The 23,682-nt window shown below is 40.9% G+C and overlaps 1 protein-coding gene across 2 annotated transcripts in view; it reads right to left on the bottom strand.

Annotated features, from left to right (window-relative positions):
- The window catches only part of MIEF2 (mitochondrial elongation factor 2), a 41,901-nt gene that overhangs the window by 16,461 nt on the left and 1,758 nt on the right, over window positions 1-23,682 (bottom strand). The window contains exons 2-4 of one of the 2 annotated variants that reach the window (XM_085628979.1): window positions 13,858-13,921; window positions 3,131-3,284; window positions 860-1,052 (exon numbers count right to left, since the gene is read on the bottom strand). In XM_085628979.1, coding sequence (XP_085485105.1) covers window positions 860-1,052; window positions 3,131-3,284; window positions 13,858-13,910 — 400 coding nt within the window. In that variant the 5' untranslated portion in view covers window positions 13,911-13,921. The remainder of the gene's footprint in view (window positions 1-859; window positions 1,053-3,130; window positions 3,285-13,857; window positions 13,922-23,682) is intronic. The other variant, XM_085628980.1, reaches the window with a different exon arrangement.

Here is a 23,682-nt window from a genome sequence, read left to right as displayed (position 1 = left end):
ACTTCTTTTACAGTGCACATGGCCATAATTAACCTCTAGGTGCACACCGAAGACCTTTTATAATTTCCCGCATTCAGTGCAATTAAAGATATTTTACTGGCTCCACGAGATTTTTAATCTATACATTTTTCTCACCACATGTCACTTCACCAGAACTCACCTTTTTTATTCTATGATCACTACTAAAAAAAACAGTGGGACGACCTCCAGGTGGAGGAAGCATTGCATTAACCCGATGATGATGCTGTCACGTTGTTAATAACGAAGCGGAGAACGAAAATATACCGCTCAAATCGATCTCTAAAAAACGTGATTGAGGGTTCCTTAACAGTACCTAGTACTACCTTTGCATTCCCTGATTCTTTTGGGACTAGTGATCCACTCCCCCATTGATTTTTTGATACTTGAGATAAGGAAGCTGAGTGGATCAGAGGCTCTTCTTTCTCCCTCCAGTCTGATTATTGTAGTGTTGTGCTATTTCTCCAAAGCCAAAGCTTTAAATAAAAAAAATCTAAAAACAATTCATATTTTATACGTATTGCTGTATCTCTGGCTCTTAACGTATATGTGAAACTTTTGAGACACAACGATTTAAAACTCTTCTAACCAAGCACTCCCTACAGTGCAGTGTGCTAGCTGTCCGCTAATGTGTTTACGCACCTCGTCCGGGGTAAGGCCCATCAGAAATGTAAATACAAGATCATACAATATAAGAATATATTTTCAAATAGACTATAAACTTTAAGCAAAATCTTGTACTGCTGCATTTTGAAGTAAACCCCAAGCACTTTAATCCTTGTGACTACACAGTAAAGGTAGTCCAGGAACTATTTTTCAAGCGTGCCGGACAGGTACAAACCTGGAGCAGCTTCGCTCTCAGTAGGAGATGGCACTGGCACAGGTGCACTGAGGGCTTCCCGGTTTGACTTCTTAAACAGCTTTGGCGATGCCCGGAGCAAGCTCAACTCCGCCCAGCTCTCCTCGATGCAAGTCTGTTCTGCTTTAGAGGTTTCTTTTTCATCATCGGGGGGACTGGCTGCTCGATCGATTAGCTGCAAAACATAGTAATAATGTGGAATAAAACATTTAAATTCCTCTATTACAACTCAAAGAGCACTAACCATAAAGTATTTCATAGCAATCTAAAAGTGCAAGTAATGGTTAACCAAAGTATCTGTAATAATCTGATTCACCTCTGTGCCAGCTTCACCATTAACACGTTCTTCTTATAAAAAAAGGTTTAAAATTCTACATCTCTTAATCATTCAAGCTCTTTCACAAGACTACTTCGAAAGAATACTAAGGAAGCTCCAACATGGCAGGCATGGTTCGCTTTTTAATTACTGTTGGTAAAGGGTCGGTCATCTGAGCATCATCCAGCAACACTTGCATAAGTAACAAGGCCACCTATTGATCACTCTGCTCAGGACTGACCTGAAGTCTTGGAATGCATACCCCGTTTAAACGTCATAGCCCACGTTTTAACTGCAGTTTAAGAAAATTTCATAAAAGATTCGGGAAATACTGTTAGGACAAAAAGGTGTTTGTGTAATACCTGTAGATATCAAAGAATATTTGTGAATTTAGAGTTCATATTTACCAATGTTATTTCTAAGCACTGGATTTTAACATCATGTCCCAAAAATCTTTATCAAATAAACTACAGTAGTTTTGCCAAGAGAAGTCTAGATATCCCAAAGAACAAGATTAGCCAAAATGAGCGTGGAAAAAAAAATCAAGATTGAATAATTTTTATTTCATTACGCTTTTCACAAAGCTCTCTCTAACTGAACTGCTGAGAATTGTTGTTTTTATTTTAGGATTCGAAGATTTATTAGAATAAACACCATTTAGAGGTAATAGTATTTGGGGCTAAGCTGTCTTCAGAAGATTGAAAGTATGTGGAAAGCACCATAATAAATGTGACTGCCAACCTATGGTGACTTTATAGTCTGTACATGTGGGTGTTATCAATTCCAAGTGGAATTGGATAATGTAATATAGAAATCACTTTCTTTTTTGGTTAGCTGGGCCTCGCTGGTTCTGAACCTTGGTGGAATCTTTTCCCCACCAGGGACTGCTACTAAAACACCAGGAGCGTTTAAATTTAATAGGATCACTAGCCTTGAGTTCCTACCGTAAGTCGGTCAGGTGGTATCCCTTAAAGAGAAGACATTGTTGTGGTTTGTGAGCAGCAATTGGTTACACCAGACATTAATCCAGATTTCAACAATTCACAAAGGCCCACAGTCAGTGGATGTTTAAATATATGAAACTCGTGCTGTTCTCCTTCAATGGCTGATTTGTTAATGAACTTAGAGAACCAGTATGCCTTGACTAAAAAAAAAGGCTTTTCATTACATATGCAAAGATGGAAGCTTCATGCATGAACTGCAGCCAGCGAAGATCAGTCAGTCTCACATTATCTATCTGTTTATCTTACACCTTTCTGTTCTTGGATAGGGTGGTGCTTGCACTAGCAAGACACCTGGCCACCCTAAAGAGGATCACACAGAATCCTTAATTAAGAACATAGTTTTATTTTAAGAACTCTTCTTTAGAAATCCGGCTTTCTAGTAACATGCGATATAACAAATCAAACTCTGTTCTGAGTCTTGTTATTGAACGTTGCAATGCTGGAAGTGTAGAGTTCATCGCTACTGCCAGGTGAACACTTTAACTTATGGAATTGCCAGTGCTTAACAAAGAAAACAAGTGTAACAAAGACCAAGAAAACATCCTGTATTATTTTCTTTACTATTTCAACAAAAATGTAACAAGAACCACTTTAAGACAAAACCGTGTGAAATTGCTTGACTTTAAGGTGATTACATTAAATGTTGGGCAAATTGACGGTCACTTTCCACTTATCGTATTAGCCTAATTCAATGTGAGGCCTCAAAGCACACCCAGAAAAAATGATAACCTAGCTACAAACCCTAACCTTTAAAAGGGGTTTGAATATGCTTATAAGGCAGGGTGAAGGAGGAATATGTACTTCCTGTGCACGGACTCGTAACTTTGCCCTGGAAACGTAGGTTTTACAACATAAAATATCATTGGCAACGCTCTTCAATGGCATGAAGTGCCAATATCAAAAGCATGAAGGGAAAATCCTTAAAACACTCACTCTTTTCACTGCCAAAGTGGCAATTCCAAGCATAGCAGCTCCCCCAATTCCCAGCACCAGTCTGGCATTGGCCAGAAGGAAGTCTACAACTGTGCCAAGTCCATCATCGTTTCTTTTTCTCCCCTTCTTCTGAACCAGCTCAGCCATCTTAAAACTGCATGAAACAAACAAATTTTAAATGTTATAGACGTGAGTTACGAAGGAGAGGCAGTACGCTAGCAAGTTCACGGGAAAAGCACACATGATTCGTCACCAGGCAAACTCCAGTTAAAATAAGTAACTTGTAATCAAACATGAGAGTCAAGATTTCAAAGGCAAAACTAGAGAGCACCATTGTAAAAGGCTCAAGGACAAAAACACATTACAGCTATAAATTGTGATAATTAAAGCATTTCCAAAACATTGCTTTTATTTTTTCTTCTTCTTTTTCATGATTTTCTTTAATGTTTATTATCGATGCAAATAAATACATGTAATGCAATAAGTCATTACTGGTGTGGCATTCAAGACATGGTATACTCAAGCATGAACTAACGGCAAAGTTGAATGTATGTAAGAGCACCCCAAAATAATGAAAAGCAAACATGAATATTGACATCTCTTAGCAATGGGCTCGTAAGGAAGAGCAGTTACAACAACAGACAGGAGATATCCCAGCAACTAAAAGTAGAAAACATTGACCAATAATCTGTCCTCTGTGATCATTGATAGACCGCAAGTAATCATGAAACGGATCTCAGAAGTCTTCGGGTCTTGAAGCATAGGGAAGGGTCAGAGTATGTTTCAACCCATTTCTCACACAAGGTCATGTATTTAACCCAGTCTTTAAATTGAGGAGATGAGCAACCCCCCTCCTACTCCCTCCCCAACACCAACTCTTTGTTTACCTAAAAGAACTGCAGTTGAAAAAAGCCTGTGAAAAGCCTTGGGAAAGTGTTTAACATACCCCAGCAACACAATGCTCGCTGGAGTCCAGTTTGGTTCAGGGATTCTACAGCCTGCAGGGGTTGGGTCCAGAACTCAGCAAAGCTTGAGCAGCTCCATGCAAGATGTAAAATGTCTGCATCCCAAACCCCACATCTTTAACAGCGAGTGTCCTCAGATTGATTATACTTCACTAGAGTCTTCGGGGTAAGATACACTTGTAAGAGGAACTTATAATGCATTAAGCGAAGCCTCCCATTAAGAAACACCTCCCCAGTGTGCTGACAGCAATAACGCCACATCTCATCCGTGATATCTATGCCCAGGTCTTCTGCCCACTGCAATTTAGTGCGGGGTGTTTCTACATCCAGCAGGGCCATGACCGCCGCGTAAAGGCACAAGGCAAGCATAATGGGCTGTGCAGATGATTGAAAAAGTTACAGTATTGGCCATTCTGGGGGCTCCTTAAGGCTTGGAACAACATGGTAATGAGTGCATTATGTGATGGTATCAAGGTGCGTGGGCTCTGCAGCACCCAGATATTCTCCATACTTTTTAAAATCATGGTTTTGGAACAGGTCACCTTTAGTAATAATATGTGTGTTATGGAGATTAGTCATCATGACGAAGGAGCGATCTATGCGGCAAAACATTATTTGTTAAAAAACTATTTCACGGTCAAGTTTAAATACGGACACACCAGAAGAGGAAGCTAATGTGGATTAGCCGACTAATCGTGGTTGACCATTTTCATATGTGCTGCAATACTTTGAACCTTACATGAATTCCAGTTGATTTGCTCATTTTTAAGAATACTCATTGAGAAACTAGTAGTTTTGGTGCTGTGGATGTGTCGGTTTACGGATGCACGCATCTGCTGGTCTTGTGAAAGGGGCGGTGACCGGTCTTCTGCCATACTGTTTCAGAGTACTGCAAGAAATTGCATCGGACGCAAGCCAAGTGGCAGTGGGCTGGTTAGCCTGAAGATGGTTTAGTAGGATTGCTAAGCATGTATGGTTCTTAATATGTATCCCAGTGTGTGGTTTGGATGACAGAGACAAAGGCCTTTAGGTTTCCCCAGGCACTGTTTACCAGATCAAAGATGGAAGAGGTGGAGAAAGCGGATTTATCAGAGCTGTAGGTCAGTGTTTCTTTAGAAGGTTTGAGATGTCCTGCCTCACTTTCGTTACAGGACATGAGAAAGCAGGTAATGGGGTTGTTTGCACTATTTCTACAGGGTAAGTGCTAATATTTGTACGGTTGATTCAGTTACGAGTTTTTCCCCTGTATAATGCGTTTGAAATGTAGTTTGAATTCGCAGTGATGTTCAATTCTTGGGTGTGAGTCCAAGTACCATTAAATATATGAAGTACAGGAAGAATTTGGTCGTTTGTTTCTTTTACGTACCACAAGTAACCGAATTTACAAAGAAAAGGTGGGTTCTGGTGGGAGGTTATGCCTTAGGGTCAGGTGCCAAGATGTATCATTTCATTCCTTACACAGCTTTTTAATCCAATCTGCCGAGTGAGATGAAGGGTCAAGAGCTATGGGCCTCTTTTTAAGTGGTTGTCATTTCAGCAAGAAGATCTGATATGAAGGAACAGTTTCAATGATTAGTGACTGAAAAAAAGGAAAACTGCGCAATTGGGTAGGACAAGTTGAAAAAGAGTGTAGCTGAAAAGATACTAGAGCATTTTGATAGTGGATAGGGTGGGAGTAATAACACACTGCTCGCTGGCTGCAATTAAGTGTTGAATCCAGGTCAAATGGCATGATAAATAATAGGTTCTCTCTTGTTCCTCCAGAGAGAAATGTACCTTCCCACTGATATCATTTTAATAAAGTGTCTTAAAACAATATATCTAAGACTGGATAACTAAGGGACGGTTGGCAATTAACTAACATTTAGAAAGGTTTCTTGATCCTCTAAAGGACTGAGAACATTTTATTTTAAGTGCATGGACGATTTTCCAGTCCTCACATTTATGTTTCTGCTTCCAAGTAGAGACTATGTAGCTTCTATTCTATTTTTTATTTCAGCCTACCTGCCTTTCTGGTCCCCAGTGCAAAGATGAGAGCCACCAGTGTCTGTACTGGGTCAAAGGACATATGCCTAGTTAACTCGTGTGGCATTCCCATGCTTCATTTTAAATCCTATAACACAGATCTTGTAAGAAAAAGGAGCAGTGCACCAGTAAATGAAAATTAGGGACGCATTTTTATCTGTTCTATTTATTTAGGATCGGGAAAGTAAATGAAATTGGGCCCCACACCAGGAATAGGATCAGTTCATTGCTCAGCTTCCTTCAATTCCTCATTGACCGCCACTTCAACACTGAGCCACCTCAACATTTGAACACAGAACTTCTGTATTGTTATAAAGCGGAAGCTGAGAGAAATATATACACACATGCAAAAATGCAGGATGCAACACATGCCCTGCAAATGCAGTGACCACCACGAAATGCCAGGATGCTACAGGCCTCTGCTAAGAGGCGAAAAACAAGAGCAGAGATGAAAAACACTCCAGGAAACAAATACACAGATTACATACTGTATCTTCAGAGATGGCACAACACAAAAAAAACAGCATACTAGTGACAGTTGTAACTAATCTTTCATCATGAGAAAATCCGGAGGTGCATCATGCACTAATTTCAGTAAAAACAAAAACCTCCACTTTGAAAAGTTTTGTTTTTTCATTTGCTTATCAAGGGTTATGGCGAGAGCTCATTTTTAGGTCTCGGCTAGCGAAGGCTGCGCTTGCGCAGTCTCGCTCGCGAGATTTAATGATTTGGAGAAGAGGGGCTTGAACCCACCCCTCTTCTCTCCTCTTCTCCATTGGCTGGCCTCTTGAATGCTGGCCAGCCATTGGAGAAGAGGCTTGTCTCGTAAAACAGGCCCCGTCCTTTTCGGATTCGGGGCGTGTTTTTTCGTTGCATTTCGCTGGGTGTGTTTTTCTCTCCTCCAGCCAATGGCAAGAGGAGAGAAAAAGAAACACGCCCCCGAATCCGAAAACGCCACTGCGTTTCTCCGAGGCATTTCTGCTTTACCTCGGAGAAAGGCGGTGGTGTTAATGGCGTCCTCTCACCCTGCTGTCAGCTCCCGTGTTCGTTCCTTGGAGGATTCAACTCCTGGTTTCCTGATATTCAGCCCCGTTCAACGCGGCATACTTCTCCCGTACTTCTCACCACAGCCGCTCCGAGGGTCAGCAAGGTGCGAGTCTCTCCCCCTGCACTCGCGGCCAACGCGGCATACTTCTCCCGTACTTCTCACCACAGCCGCTCGGAGGGTCAGCAAGGTGCGAGTCTCTCCCCCTGCACTCGCGGCCGGGGCCCGCACCACGTGTGAAGCCGCGAGCTCGAGTTACAGGAGCCGCCGGCACCCGCAGCGTTCAGCTCCGCCAACGCGGCCGGCTGCCTCTCTCCGGGTCACACAGCTCGGCTCTACACTCTCCACTGACACATGGGGTATTCTGAGAGACACGAGTTTGAATCCTGGCAAGACAACTCATCCGTCCACCCTCCCCAGGTCGAGAAACTGAACACTATACAGTAGGGTAATAAATACTAACCTCTTAATTATAAAGCGCAGCTATATGGTGTAAAGCGCTTTAGCAAAACAAAGTATTTCTATAAAGCTAGCTCAGACCTTTATGGCAGGTGCGCCACTTCATGAAAAAAGCCCATCAAAGAAAGGAAGCAGCATTTCAAACAAAAACATTAGCGCAGTCAGTGAGCTCCGTACGGCAGGTGCGAGAATGGGTCTAAAATCACGAGTCGCCCAAAAAAGGGGGGTACAAAACTGACATAAGAGGGCACACGCTTCCAAAACGAGGGTGAAAGTACATTTTAAGGTAGAGCATGTACATGCTAATTGAAAGCGTGCTTCAAACAAACGGCGCTGATAAAGAATTCCACAAAAGAGAGTGCCTAAGAAAGGAAGCCCGTTTTCATTGACCATTTCTCTATGGAAACCATGACAGGCAGGCTAGCTCCCTAATTTGCATTTCAGTCAGTGCCAGGAAAGCCACAGGCTGCCCCAGCAAAAAAAAATGACGGACAGAACTCCGAGTAGCTCAGCTGCCCACGCAGCGCGAGCTCAAGTTAGATGGAACCAAAACATTGCACCACAGGACACTCACTCTCTCCAACAACAATTTCGTTGTTGGCGTGGAGTGAGGATAAACATTTCAAGTTTCTGCTCGCTTACCCCGTCCAGCCGCCGCCTCCGTCACAAGTAGCATCAACTCCTTCCAACCTTCATTATTGTGGGAACATTCTGCCTGTTGGACCCAGCAAACAGTGCACCTGCAGGGGGAGGAGCCAGAGCGAGGCCGAAGGTTTGTCAGGAGCGGGGTCTGGGCCAAAGGTGAGTTCACGTGCAGATCGCGAGGTGCCTCTGAGGGACGGAAGGGATCCCTGGCTGTCCTAGGTCAGCTGTGAGCTGCTCAGCCAGTCCCATCTTGCTACTTGGCATTCTGGTACTTGAAGTCCGGCGGAATAATGCGATAAGCAAAACGGCATGCACCACAAAACAAAGAGAGAAAACAAGCATTTACAATGCAATGGTCTCGGCATTGTTAAAGTTAGAGCTATATGGAGCCAAATAACCATGGCGTTTATTTAAATGTTTTAAAAACAAAAAAATAACAAAAATAATGTCATGAGCAATGCCAATAGCTCTAACTTTAACAATGCCGAGACCATTGCATTGTAAATGCTTGTTATCTCTGCCAAGGATGTTACTCGTCCATTTATTCCTCATTTGTTAGATTTCACATCTGCCAGTTCAGAGTTTAACAAAGTACCATCATACACACACAAAAACCCTATTCACCTCACCTTGTACAAGCTACACCGGTTGCTATGACAACGGATACAGTGGAACGCAGTAATCTCACATTGAAGAACTCCACCCTGGCTTTCTGTGTTGTTGAAACAACAGAACACTAAAACAGTTAATTGCCAAAACAGAGTTGCTTAACGGTAGTTAACCTTGACTATGTCGGCGGCCATGTATATATGCTTATGGTCACTACCAATGCTAACAACTGAACTGCAGATATGATTCCACTTCTCACTATTATCTACAAGATCTTACAACCATTTTTCACTGAGATAAAATATACACTGAAGAAACAATATTTGAAATACTTTTGAAACCTATGGAATTTTACGCATTCTCTGGTGGCACAACTCCAAGTTACTGCAGAATTTAAATTAATGTAGATAGCTTTTACTTAGTGTCACGGCATGGACATACTCTGGTGTTCACTCTATGTAATCTTATTTCAAAAAGTGTTTATAAAAGAATTACTAAAAACTGTGTGCATAACTGCCCGGGCCTTTTTTTACGCAGCGGGTAAGCAAGGACTTAATACTACTGTTAAATGATTTGCACCTTTGTAGCACTGAACCTATCAGTCTGAAGTTCCTTACTAGTGCAGCCGTATGTCTAAGGCGCAGCACACACATTTCATCTTTACCCCTTTATCTTCTAGAATTTCTAATAGAGCTGTGTATCATACTTGTCGGAATCCCAATATAACATGCATTCTAACCAGAGTCTGTTTGATGGTTAAACCTGAGGGGAGGAGTCTAGAAGACTCATTTTGATTCTGTATTTATAGCAGAAACCTGCTTAAAGCAGACTCAGCCTCTGATCTCACCTTCCTCTTGGTTATCTTTTCAAATTAGGCAATGGACCCATGCGATTATTTACAAAAATAAATTTTTAGTCTCCTCATGGACTATCAAGTCACTTTCCTTTACAGAATATTCTCATTCAAAATGTCAATTAATAATCGGGATGGGATAAACCCGCAGAGTACGCAGACGCAGGAGAGGGCACACATAACAAAGTGCACAGGAAGTGCCATAATAAGTATGAGTCTGTCAACGACTGACTCGAATCCCAATGAATGAGTCAAGTCGTGCTGAGTGGATTGGAGCAGAGGTGTGGGGACATGACGGGATGAGTAACCTTAATACAATGTGGACTGTTTCAGGGAGCTGGAATAGGCCGATGGAGAATGTTTAAAACTGTACTCCTGGATTTATAATCATATGAGTTGCAAAAAGACAAAGACTGCACCAAGTTATTGGGTGATCAACACGCTTTATAAATTCTGATTGATTGAAGTTAGTTTGTTTATGGTTTCTTTAATAACCGTTTAAAGGTTACATTTTTTAAATAAGGAAGAAGAAGAAAAAAAAATGCATCAAGATGTATGGCAGACATGTTATCTGTGTTGCCCTTGTTATGGGCACTTGGTTGTATATTGCCTAATAAACAGAAATGTCAAAAAAGTATTTTTAATTTCAATTAATAAAAATGAATCCAATAAAATGGTATTAATTTACATACTCTCTGGCAATGTGAAGAGCGTTACTACGGCAGTACTGGAGTCTATCTCTCTAGTCTAGAAACTAACAATTTTATCTTGCTTTAAGATTTTAATGTCCAGGTGGACAGGGAATCTGACAAGGAAGCCACAGAGTTGCTATTTATTCGGCCTTTGATTTGCTGTAACTTGAACAACGATCAATTCACTTGGCAGACCATATTCTTGCCCATATCTAGTCCTGCAAAGCTTTAGTCAACACTCTATTTGAAAACTGACAAAGATGGGCCACAAAGCGATTTTTTGGCAGTCAAGGAGAGGCCAAATGAGAACCAATGAGTCGTCCAACACTTCTGATCACTCATAGTCTAAAGTGGACCCTCCTAAAATGATCACCTGCTTAGAGCATACTGTGCCTCAGCCTACTGGTAGTATCGACAACTATGTAGATTAGTCTAATAAATGGATCACCAATGTTCTACATGCTGCCCCTCTTGCAACGTCCTTTATTACCCTTCCTAAGAAGTCCTTTGTTTCCCAGTATTCTATTCCATCTTTCCTTGGTATACAACAGACCTGACTCTGGCCAAGAGAAAATGTAAAAAGTTTTTTTTTTAATTATAATTTAAAGAAATAAGATAATATAAAATAAATATGATTATGTTCATGGGCGTCTAGGAACAAAGTCACCAATTGGGTGCATTTTCTTCACTACTGAGAGCCTCTTCCAGACCATAAGCTAAAGGGACACTCAAGGCGGCATTTTGAAAGAGCCTTTTAATTCAAAGGCTTTTGTTAAATCCAACAACATACATTCAATGATCCCCAGCAGTGATTCTAATTCACAAATTAACCTCCTTAATTGTCTAAATCACGGAGGCTTTAATTGTCTGAACTTTGCAACAAATCCACTGCTAATAGTACTCCAAAACATAGCACTGACATCACCCATCATCTGAAACCTCTCTGGCTCAGTCTACCACTTGAACTACAAATTGACATCTTAAATGTCCTTACCTGTGGCCGCTGTTTGTGCTTTGTTCGTTTCCAGCTTCCCCGGGCTCGGTTTGCCGCCACCAAGGTAATCATTTACATTTTATACCAAGAACAGTATTTACAAAGTAGATATATTTTCCTCCATTTTATGAGATAAGGACATCCAGTTTTGTATTTTCCAAAACTACTTCTTGAGTACAGATGTCACGTTTGGATAAGGTATATATTCTGAAGAGAGCCATCCAAACTTCAACACTAATAAATGCAGTATTTCCACCTGGCACATGATCGAGCCTTAAGAAACACCTCCAATATGAGGCATAGGGGAAGAGTTGAGGATTCAATTTGGAATCACTGGGATCTTCCTTATAGAAAGAAAGACACCTGCATCTGAAATTTTCTGCTGCACTCCACTCTGGCTAAAGGAGCCAGCAGGATAACCCCATGTTCAATCATGCCAATAGCCATCATGAGGTCGGAAAGAACTAGTAAGCACTGGTCAACTTCAAGCCAGACAATAAAAGTATAATTTCCTGTTTTTTTCAGTACCAGATCTTTGTTTGAAGCTTGAGTGATATGGGAAAAAATAAAGTTAGTCTGTTGCAGAGTTATGTAGGAGTTTCATTGAGAAAGTATCCTCAGTGTTTTTCCTACAAACAACTGTTTGGTTGCAGCCCGGATCCTGGAAAAGACGGAATTGTCTAAGTTAGGTTTCTTAGAGAGTATCTGATTACAAAGACGGAGTACAAATGTGAAACATCACCAGAGGAAAGTGTTGACTAGGCTAGGATAAGAAGGTCGTCAGATGTAGTTAAGTAGGATCGTTGCCATTCTCTCGTCTTTGTAAATTGAAGCGTTGAGTGATTTCTGATCCAGAGAAGTGAACGTTTTGGACTGGAAAAAGAAAGGGGCTGGTTTGTGCATGCAAGAGATATCAGAATACATAGAGCCATTCTTGTCATGAAAGAATTTTAAAATCCTTGTCCCCAGTTTTGGAGACTGGGCAAGTGATAAACAGGAGGGAGCAGTTTTTCTGACTTTGAAGTCTTCTCCATTCAAGGTGGGGGACGGTCAGTGTTTCTGTGCCATTTAAGGATATTCAAATAAGAAAGTGAATGTGAGGAGCACAATCCTTCACAAGAGCTTGAATTCTTAATGTTATCAACGTGCAATAAGCTACTCTGGCAAGGATGGAGGCAGTTCAAACCGTATGCCAATTCTGTCTGTCTCTTCAAAGAGTCTGAAGAGCTATTTTTGACCCAATCAGGAGTGGTATTTTGTGAGAAATTGTGACAGAGAAAACATACAAGTACAAAATCGTATGGCTAGATGGAGAAGACAAAACTCAGTGGCTGTAAGTGTTCTGAATACACGGCACGGACTGACAGACAGTGGCTAAAGTGCCCAGAACAGGATAGAGAGGTCTCATTTGAAAATAGTTTTGGGAGACCTATTGAGACAGAGGTGCCCTGAACTGACACTCAAATAAGTGCAAAGGGAATTCAGAACAGCAAAGGCTCTGTCTGAAGAATGCACTAACCCTCAACCATGAACATAACTTTCGGCTTGAAGGTAGATGTAAAGAATTCCAGGATCAGGTTAGCTATGGGTAAGTGTGAATTACCTCAAGGAAACAGGAAAAATGTAAGGATGTGTAAATTGAGCCTTGTAAGTTCAGTCCATCAGTTACATCCATGGAGTGCAAACATTTTTAAGTACAAAACTCGAAGGGTGTATGGGGGAAAGACGAAGAAGAAAAAAAAAAGTAACAGGCAAGGAAAAGTATAATAATTCACCACACATTCATCAGCACCTCACTGGCCCTGTGCTCGAACTCACATACTTGCAGTCTACTGCGTGCTGTCAGAATTTTGAAAGCATTCATCTGCTGTGAAACACTCAATTCTAGCATGCTGAAACATCTTATGTAGTGGATGTTCAAATGAGCCTAGAAAACAAACACTTCATTTACTGTTAATGTCCAGTGCTTGAAAGAAATGTCCAGGTGATGTAGAGAAATATAGTTTATCACAAGGATTTGTTGTGATTTGGGAAATCTATGTGACTAGGAAACAATACTTATTAGTGACGGAGGGAACAATAAGCAAGGAGATTATGTCCCCTCGAAACACAGCTTGATGCATCGGTAACCAGGCACAAGGGAAATAGGTTTTAAATTATACAAAATAACAAAAGTTATCCGTTTCATCATTAAACAGATTGGACATTGTGAAAATAAGAGATCATCTCTCAGCAACAGGGACATAATTATTATTACCCAATCAACCAGGGAGGGGTCGCACCAATTACGAGTGTCAGTAAATTTCCCAGCAACCAACTAGCGTGATTTAGAAACAGCCATTTCGATAGGAAGAGGAAAAAACACCAAAATGCAGGTCCCCAAAGGAGTGATGCCCGTAAGAAAAGGTTAGTAAGGTCAAAGTAAATACTTGAATTATACCTTGTTGAAGCATTTTTGTGCTCATGTTCGTCATCTTGAACCGAGTTGTTCATTTCTGCGCCTCCTTTTAAAAACAGGAAGTGATGTAGCAGTGAGGATGTTACGCTTAGCTCATGGATGATGCAAGACAGCCTCCTGTACTATGTAGATAATGAAATCCAGGAAATGACGTGTTTTGGGGTACCTACAGAATATTCCCAGTACTGATATGGCGGTTATTAACAGTTAGTTTCCAGTAAGAAAAAAACCAAGCTCTGATAATCGTTTAAACAAAGTTATGAAAACGTGATTGTGGGCTGCATCATCTCAGGTGGGCTAGAAGTTAAGGAAAGTTAGGGGTGGGAAAATAATTTTAAAATAGGTTGTTAAAATGGTGACTTGCATACAAAGAAATAATTCACTGAATAAATATGTTTAAATTATATCAAAATCGAATTATGGTAGAATGGTACAGGTGGGCTCATTAATATACATATAGTGATCTACTGCTTTATGAAAATCCTAACCATCACCTACAAACAAGGACGACATTGTTCCTTCAACTTCCTATTTTAAGGGTGTGTAGACTTCAACATAGCTGACTAGTGTCTGACCTGGTAAACAAAATACATAAATTTATTTTATTTCTTTATTTTTAAAAAAGCACACAGACATAAAAAGCTTGATGACGAAGCAATATTGTACCATACTGTCTCCTTTATAAAGCCTCTGGAGCCTTCCGAATGACTAGCCGCAGCTATTTTTAGTCAAGTTTTTATAATTACAAATCTGGTATGCAAATAACCACGCCTCAGCAACATGAAACTTGTGAACTTTGCTACAGGCCTCGAGCAGTTTCTTGCTGCTGAATACCATGTCCGACTGTAGAAAAAAACAGTTTGCCTTAAACAGCATGTTATTTCGTCAACTGATAACGGACCGCAGACCAGTCAAGGGACAATACACTTAAATATTCTAGCTTGGGCACTTGGGATATAGTACCAGTAATAAACTGTCTTGCACTCACAAACAATTTAAAATAAAGTACAAAATGTTGAGAAGCAGGGCCTAGGTTCTTGACTCTATCTTCAGTAGTTTAGGAATATCAGACACTAATAGTGATTTGATTTTTGCGTTCGCTTTAAACCAGAAAACAAAGAATAATATTTAGAACGCTATGTTACATGTCAATACATGTAACATAGCGTTCTAAATATTACTAGGCCTGGGCGGTGAACTCCGCTCTGCGTAGGGCAGCAGAGTTTTTTTTCCGCTCGCAAACGGTAAGTTGGCTAGTGTGAGCTGCCACTCGGGTAAAATTTCTACCTGATCTGCAGGAAGTTCAGCACGAACAGCAGTTCGCACTGCACCCTGACACTTGTGGAACTCTGCTGAGTTTTTTTTGTCTCTTCGCGGAGTTCCGCATAGCAAAATTCTTGGAACTATGCCCAAGCCTGATTGGAATGGGACACAACCTGCCAATAGTATGGACATGCAGTGCCAACTACTAAATCGCTCTTTTTTTTTTTTAACGCAGAAACCAATGCATGTGGTTTTAAAAGCATGGAAATCCTGTCACATGCGAAGTATGACATTCACTTGCTGTGCAAAACTATCACCAACAACCTGGTGCACACCAACCAACATTTTACATTAGTGTTCATTTACGAACATAGGTCAAGGAAAAAAACTAAACATTCCACTATTTTCTACGATTTACTTTACTACTGTGTGTACAAATCTCAATTATTCGATCTTAACTTACTAAAAAAGTAACAAATGGTTGGCACTGTACCTTTCCACAAAGCCCTTGGGATGTTTTCCGTACCTGACAATGTTTTTAGGAACTCCGAGGATGTCAATATAATTACTTGTGCAGTGAGGTTTTGCATGCTTATTAATGTATTGATATTACAACTAAACTCCACATGCTGGGACTTAGGCACTGAGCCATAGTGATAGTGTTCACGATCACCACCACCTAGTAGATCAAAGGAGCAGAATTTGGTCAGGAGGTTATCAGATCATTGCACTTCACAATGTATTAGACAATGTCAAATGTAAAAAGTCTATAAACCTTAGAGATAGACCTCATCGCTTTCAATATTCCTAGTATATTCTTGAGAGCTCAAATGTTTGTTAGTGGGTGGGCACACAGTCAACAAGCAATATGTGGTACCATATAAAGAATGGTTAAGAGGGTCAAGTACAAAAAAGGGCTTTCATTCTATTAGCAAAAATGGTGCCTTTGTATGTGTGTATATTAAATTCAAACTTTAAAAAAGCAGGGGACACTCAGACATGGCTAAGGATTTAATGAAGTACTGTTCCACCTCTTCAATTTCGTTCAGCACTTTAAGGCATGGCATAAAGCGCTACACAAATTATCATAACATTAAGTGCTGGTCCTCTACGGGGTGCTTCTGCTTTATGGAGGGAGCTGGATATATAAAGTGAATCCAAACAAAAGTTCTATGCTGCATGTGGCCGAGTCAGCTCCATTTGGGAAATTAACTGCGAGAAGACTATGGCAAAGGATTGTCCATGGTTAATGTATTCAACTTCTATTCACAGAACTCAACTGCTGAAAACTCTACCCCATGCCAAGGGACAGGACCCATCACAATATCATTTACTTCATAACGTTTGACAGAAGGTTTGCTGTGACGAGTTTTTGACAATCTAAAAGAGGGCAACTCCAATATTCACTTCCTGAGGATTGCTAAACGAATATTTTAACCTTTTTTTATTATTATTTTTAGAAAAGCTTGTAAATCCCATTAGTATGCTTATCATTTTTTTCTTAATCAATACCCTTTAAATATTTATGTTATTGTTGTGCTCTTTCTCGGTCTCCTGGTTTGAAACAATGCATGTGCTGGTAAGTACCTATGTAATTTAATGCATCTGCTGCGAATATTTGAGTGCTAACTGCACCAAATAGACTGGAAATCTAACACAGGTGAACGTGTCATCTTTCTGAGATTGATAAAAGGAATCTGCTGCGAGCTGGGCAACAGTAACAAAGCCATGAGTCGTTGGCTTCACATTTCATATAAACAAGTATCATTTCCAAGTTACTCAGCAGTTTAATGTAGATGTGTCACCTTTTCTCTGACTTTTATGATGTGTTATTGTCTTGTGGGACCAAAACTGAGGCGTTATCACAGCGACCTTATTGAAACATTAGACAGAACTATTACTTATGTATCCCCGCTACTGGAACGGCATGGTGAGCAAAAAAACTATGGATTCAGGCCCAGATCTCTGTACTGGGGTGAATGTATGACATTGTTTTGCATTCTGTCCATCAAATGTTGTTTTTGCATTTGTCACCCCAAGTGGGAAGAGTATACCCAGACGTGGGTCCCGTGCTCTCCATGCCACTGGAATCAAGCTATCCTGGCTGAAGAGGGGTGAAACCCCGAAACAGGTCCTGGGATGCTTGTTTCCAGTCCAGGGAGGACCTAGCTTGGCAGTTCGGGCTGGACTGTTCCCATGAGGCACAGGGTCAGGACTGATTTGCATATGGCTGGGTTCAAACTGGAACGGCATGGTGAGCAAAAAAACGATGGATTTAGGCCCAGATCTCTGTACTGGGGTGAATGTATGACATTGTTCTGCATTCTGTCCATCAACTGTTTTTGCATTGGTCTCCCCGCTCCATTTACCCATTTTAATATTTGCCTTTGTGCTATGGCATTTGATGGCTCCTTGCATCTAGTAGTCTGTTATTAAACACAAATCTTAGTGTTGGAACTATCAAGTCATCTACTGCCCATCTTACCATATTCACCCGAGCAGGATGAATGCCTTAGGCAACCCTGCTGAAACTCAAACTGGCAAACTGTCGTTTATTTACATCTGAAAAAAGCTCTGTAGCTACTAAACAATAACATCGATTTCCTGTGGTTCATATGGTGTTACCGTTTTTCCCAGATTTCTGTATTAAGCATATTTTAAAACACATCTTCAAAATCCTGCCTCTACATAAGACACAGATCTTAAATACCATTCCAGCATCGACCTGCTCCTTCTCTTGGACTGCATTCAATTGGCCAATTCTCGAATGACACCATTATATGTACATCAAAAGCAATGTTTATCAGATTACTTACTGGTCGGTAGTGTGATGCCACATCAAATGTTTTATTACAGCTGAAGACGATCAAGTCAAATGCAAACATCTTTAGGCCATCCCAAGTATGAGCTCTGAAGATCCCTGTGCCAGGCTAGGGTTTCATAAACTGTACATAATTTCTTTTACACCATGTTCAAATATTTTACCTTGTACTTTAGTCGAGCTTAGAGGGTGCTATATAAGCACGCCTGACTTTCTCTTTTTTTGCACCACACCTTTCTACAACAAAATTTAATGACTGAAATTGTTCGCCCCAACCAAAAAAGCACATCCCATCTTGAACAGGTCTGATATTTAGGTGGGGGAAAGAGTTGCCACAAAATTAGAGAAGTACTGGGGAAACTCAGAAAGTGTGTGGCGCAGAGTGTGTGTGTAACATGTAATTTCAGTGATATGAAGCGTACTTTCCGAAGTCGTAGTGACTTGGAATTTCTAAAAGAGATAAAGTAATTTCATTAAACTACTGTGTCATTCGATTGTGTGCTTTGGTGACTGTATGTTTACTTCAAAACAAATAAGATCACTTAACATAACGTTTATTTGTAAAGCGCACCTTAGCACTGAACAACAGATGTTTATTGTTACCCAACTCAATGGTACTCATTTTATCGACCTCAGAAAGGATGAGAGGCTGAGTGGACCCGCCAGGATTTCAACCTGTGACCATGAGGTCGAACAACAGGCCCCTGCAGTGGATGCATTAGTCCACTAAGCCACCAGACCCGGCTTACTCATCTATAACTGAAAATGTTCATGTATGTTAGACAACACCAATATGTGGACGTAGTCCTCTTTAGCGTTGGGACATCCAGGCTGGACTGGATGTAATGTGCATTTCCAAGGGAGACAGGAAGGGTGGGGGGCCAGTTTTGTGTAGAGTGCTGCAAAAATAATCCCCTCCATGCCACCCTTCCAGCCTCCTGGGGAAACTATGTTTTGAAATGTGTTACAAGTTTCAAAAGCACCCACTGCAGAGTTCCTTGTATATCCAGTAGTTTTTAGGCAACAATAAAAATGTGTCAAGATAACTGTGGTCATTAATATTGCTGCTGGAGAGAAATCAGTTTTGTCTAGTGGCAGTTTTGACTCATCTAATGCAATGCAGATGTATAATATGCCTGCTGTATTCAGTGGGTTACTGCTTTTGTCACAGAGATAATTTTGCTACTTGCAGTTTATAAGTTACAATTGTAATACAGCACAGTGAATTAGGAACTGCCATTAAAGAGCTGCATGAAAACTGCATTTTACAGGTTAGAAAACATTTTTTTTCCCAATCTTTAATTATCCTAATGTTGCTAAGGTTTCTAAAAGGGGTTTGTTTGGGTTCAAATAAAGTCTAATTAGTAAAGTAAACCCCAACCACTGTGGTATGTTTTAAATCCTCAGTTTGTGCTTCTCTAGGCCAAACACTCTTAGAAAATGCCTACTAGTATGGATGACACGTGATTCCTACAGCTTTTAGTTCCCCTTTGTCTTTTGTGATATTTTCTATACACTGATGTACACACACGATTCATTGAATGTGTGATTTAAACTGCTCTGACACTCTACCCTGGAATGAGAGGTGATGAAACAAATGAAATATATGTGAGAGAGGGGCTAGGGATAGATGTGGGGCACTGTTGGGAGGGTGATAGTGTCACAGTCGTAGGGGCCCTTCAATGATTCCCTCACTATAAGCCATCAGAGCTGAAGCCGGCACTGGCCCTCCCTCAGCTAGAAGACCCCTACCTGAAAATTAGCGTGAGGTGACCTAGTCTTCCAGCTCAGACCTCAGAAACTCTGGGGGTAATAAATGCCCATCGTCAAGATCTAAATTTCCTTTTCAAATTTTCCAGTGTTAATCACCTAACAATTTGGTAATTGAGGAATATATGAATTGTTAATCACAGTAATACAAGTTGTGGTGCGATTATAGGATGCCAAGATTGACAAACTTTGTCTTTCCTTGTTAATACATCAATACAGAAATTACTTTTCGACATGCCTACAGTGTTTTTTGTACAATGATAGCGTGCCTCACTGAAAGAGAGCTTTAACTGCATGTTGACATTTTATATGCAGACTTTCTAATTGGACCTATAACCCACACGTGTAAAACAAGCATCGGCATAGCCAATAGGTCTCGCCTTTTGGACCTTATAATTGTTTAGTTATCCAGCACAATATCCTTGGTGGAACAACATCAACTGTTGCATGGCTAAACATTTATAAGGTCCCAAAAGCGAGACCTATTGGCTATGCCAATGCTTTTTTTTTTTTTTACAAGTGTATAGAGCACGAACTCGACCCGAAGGTACTGGAGCGCTTTACACCAGTTACGTTGCACAAGAACACATTCTTTTTTTAAAAAAATCCAGAGCCAAGATAAGAGAGGCTCTGTTCATTAAAACTTTTGTATTGACTATGTCTCTATTAGTACCCGCTGCAGAGGCCTAGCAGTTTAGAAAGCCTGTCAAGTTTACGTAAAAGATCCACAGTATAATGACGAAGCCAACACGTTTGGTGGAACCGGGCTGACGTCATTCGCTGCAGTAGAGTCTTTTCCGTTGCTTTTGTTTGGTTGTTTAAAGCGAGGCTGGGACGGGCATGTCAGAGTTTACTTTGAGCCCTGGGCCCGTATAACGTGTTCTAAAATTAGTAACTATTAAATGCCGAAAATTGTAATACTTTTTTGATATGCGTCACTACTTGTGTCTGATCCGATACAGCGCTCCATGAGTGCAAGTCATCATCGCGCCCCTTAGATCATCAAATAATGAACCTCTCTGCACTGGGAGATATTAGCTGGGCCACAGTTCTAAATTGTGCCCTGCAAACGTCCTATAGGATTAAAAGTGCACACTCGAGTTCAAGATTCTAAAGTCAGAAGTCACCTGTTCAAGCCATGTGCCATGTTAATTTTGTGGTAGTTCCAAACAAATATGATTGACTGAAACTAAATCAGTCATGTCTGAACACACTACTGTGGCATGTCTAGTTGATTGTATGACGTCCATTACACGACACACTTAAAATTTAGTTTATTAATAAAAACCATAAACGTACACCATACAATCAATCACAATATCATGTCCATAGAAAGGTAATAACAAACACAAACTTTAGGACACATAAAATCAAGTGCACAGTGACCCGGTTGGGGAGCCTAGAACAGCACCATACTGAAATCGTTCTATAAAGCGCCTAATGCAAGGAGCCACGAAGGATGATTGACGCACGGGTGTAAGCAAATATAGAATCAATATAGCCATAGCATCAGAAGAGAAGCACATTTTTAAAACGTCACATAATGACTCCAAACGAATATTTTACAAGCTCCTATAGGTTTTATCCTTCACAGTAGCAGCTAGTTTTAAAAAGCCAAAAATATATCATACTGTAAAGTGCGACGAGCCACAAAACTTGATATAGGGACAGGCATCAGCATATATAAATCTGTGGGACAATAACAACCTGTGGCAAGCGCAGCGCACTGGGCTCACCAGGTTCGAGAGATTCTATAATGGCATATACACCGCACGCAAGATTGAACAAATCTCATGCGGCTGCCTCCCCCCAAGTGTGAAGTGCAACAGTGTCCCCGCCTGACTCTGCTCTACTTGTGTCAGACGAAATAGTGCTCTGTCGGGTGAACTCTGTCGGGTGGATACTCATTTCCATAACACTGCCATTACGATCTGATACGTTAAGGATACCCGAGATGCCAGTATCAGGAATGATTCCTTTTTATTTACAAAAAAAACACTTAACACCCAAGTATAGTTGAATAGATTGTCGAAATACATATTATTTCAGGCTTCGGAGCAGGAACATCATTAAGCACTTAAAAGTGCATTACCAATAGAAAGATACAATGTTTGTGTGTTAAAGTGACGTCTACTTTGAAAAACATCTCGCCTGGGTACGAGGTAATCTACTTTGGCTAGTGGTTCAGCTTGTCTTCCGATTCAAATAAAGCCATCTATCTGGCTAGCACAGCAAGCAAATGTGTTTTAAAACTGCAGAGAAAATAACAAAGTAAAATTAAACGAACTAAAAATGTAAGGCCGAAGGGGATTCCCACAAGTTAACTTGTCAGGAGCGGGGGAAATGACACCGCCTGGAGTATCTACAAGCATTCGGTAAGTCACACCTTTAAGCAAGCTACAACAAGAAAATGAATCACCACCCCACACTGGTCAAACAATACCGTATCAGCATTAGCCAGAAAAGACTGGATCGCCTAAAGAGGAGTTCATTTGAAAAGACAATGCTCGGAAAGCATTCATCACAGAGTCAAAATTACCTGAACCAAGCCCCGTTTATATCACTGAACTATTCAGATCCGAAGTAGTCCCGTTACTCGCATAAGCAAAGCTATCTACGCAGATACCAACCAGCTTATGCAGGCACAACAGAACAGAGCACGCCAATTACAAATACTTTTATACAGCTGGAACTCTGCCAAACAAATGAAGCTGTTCGCTGCTTTGGAGGTTAAAACCCCTTAACCGAATGGAATACAAGCATGCAACAAACAAGCGCTGGTCACATGGGAGTGGGGCGTGCGTGCGCACGCACGCTTCACTTTTTAAGCACTGCACTTGTGCTTCTGGCGCTCCGCCGCTCGCTCCTGCACAGTGGATGCCGCCACAAGCACGAGTGTAGTGCTTGAAAAGTGAAGACCGATGGCTAAAGGCCCTCCTAGAGCAGTGGATGTGCGCTGCCTAGGTGAGACCTAAAAAATACAAAATTATTATGGCTGGGTATCCTGGTGCACTGCAAGGTCATCGATAATATCAATTAAATCCTCAAACCACTTCAAAGATATCTATCAGTGCATCTCTCTCCCAGGGCACGTTTCCCGATCGCCTAAAGACAGGGCAGGTTACCCCAATCTAAAAAAACCAAATGCTGACTTTTCTGACCTCAACAATTTTAGTCCTATTACTAACACTATGACACTCGCAAAACTACTAGAGAAATGCGTACACTTGAAACTCTGCAACCACATCGAACAGTATCAGCTTCTTGACCATTGCCAATCTGGCTTCAGAACAGGTCATAGCACTGAAACAGCTCTGACGCACATTGTAGATGACGTCTTGGGACTACTCAATCAGAACAAACCCCGTCTGCTTATACTCCTTGATCTCTCCTCTGCGTTTGATATGGCCCAACATGATAGACCTTTTGGAGAAAAGGATGGGTTTATCTGGTCCCGTCTCAAGTTTGTTTTCCTCTTTCCTTCATAATAGAGCTCAATGAGTCAAAGTCAATCAAACCCTGTCGGACATTACTTCGGTCTCAATTGGAGAACCTCAAGGATCCAAACACTCACCTACGCTATTCAACTTGTTCATGGAACCGCTCACTGAAATTCTTCCACACTCAAATATACAGTAACACATGTATGCGGATGACACATAATTACAATTGAAATTTTCCTCGCCTGAAGATATCAAAACTCTTAATTGCGCCCTACTGAAAACCCAACAATGGTTAACCCGCAATCACCTTGTGCTCAACACCCTCAAGGTGGAATTTCTCATTATCATCCCTTACAATCTCTTCTCCCATAGATGAATGGCTTAAACTTACATTACGGCGTTCAACTGCGCCCTACATGTTGTTGATTCTACTAGATTTTTACACATTTCGTTGGACAAATACCTGAATTTGCAAGCTCACATTAGTGCAACTACCAGAGGAACCAATTA

The sequence above is a fragment of the Triturus cristatus genome, chromosome 10 (assembly GCF_964204655.1).
Source record: "Triturus cristatus chromosome 10, aTriCri1.1, whole genome shotgun sequence".
Classification (NCBI taxonomy): domain Eukaryota; kingdom Metazoa; phylum Chordata; class Amphibia; order Caudata; family Salamandridae; genus Triturus; species Triturus cristatus.
The sequence above is the reverse complement of the archived record's forward strand: the minus strand, read 5'-3'. Positions and strand labels throughout refer to the sequence as shown.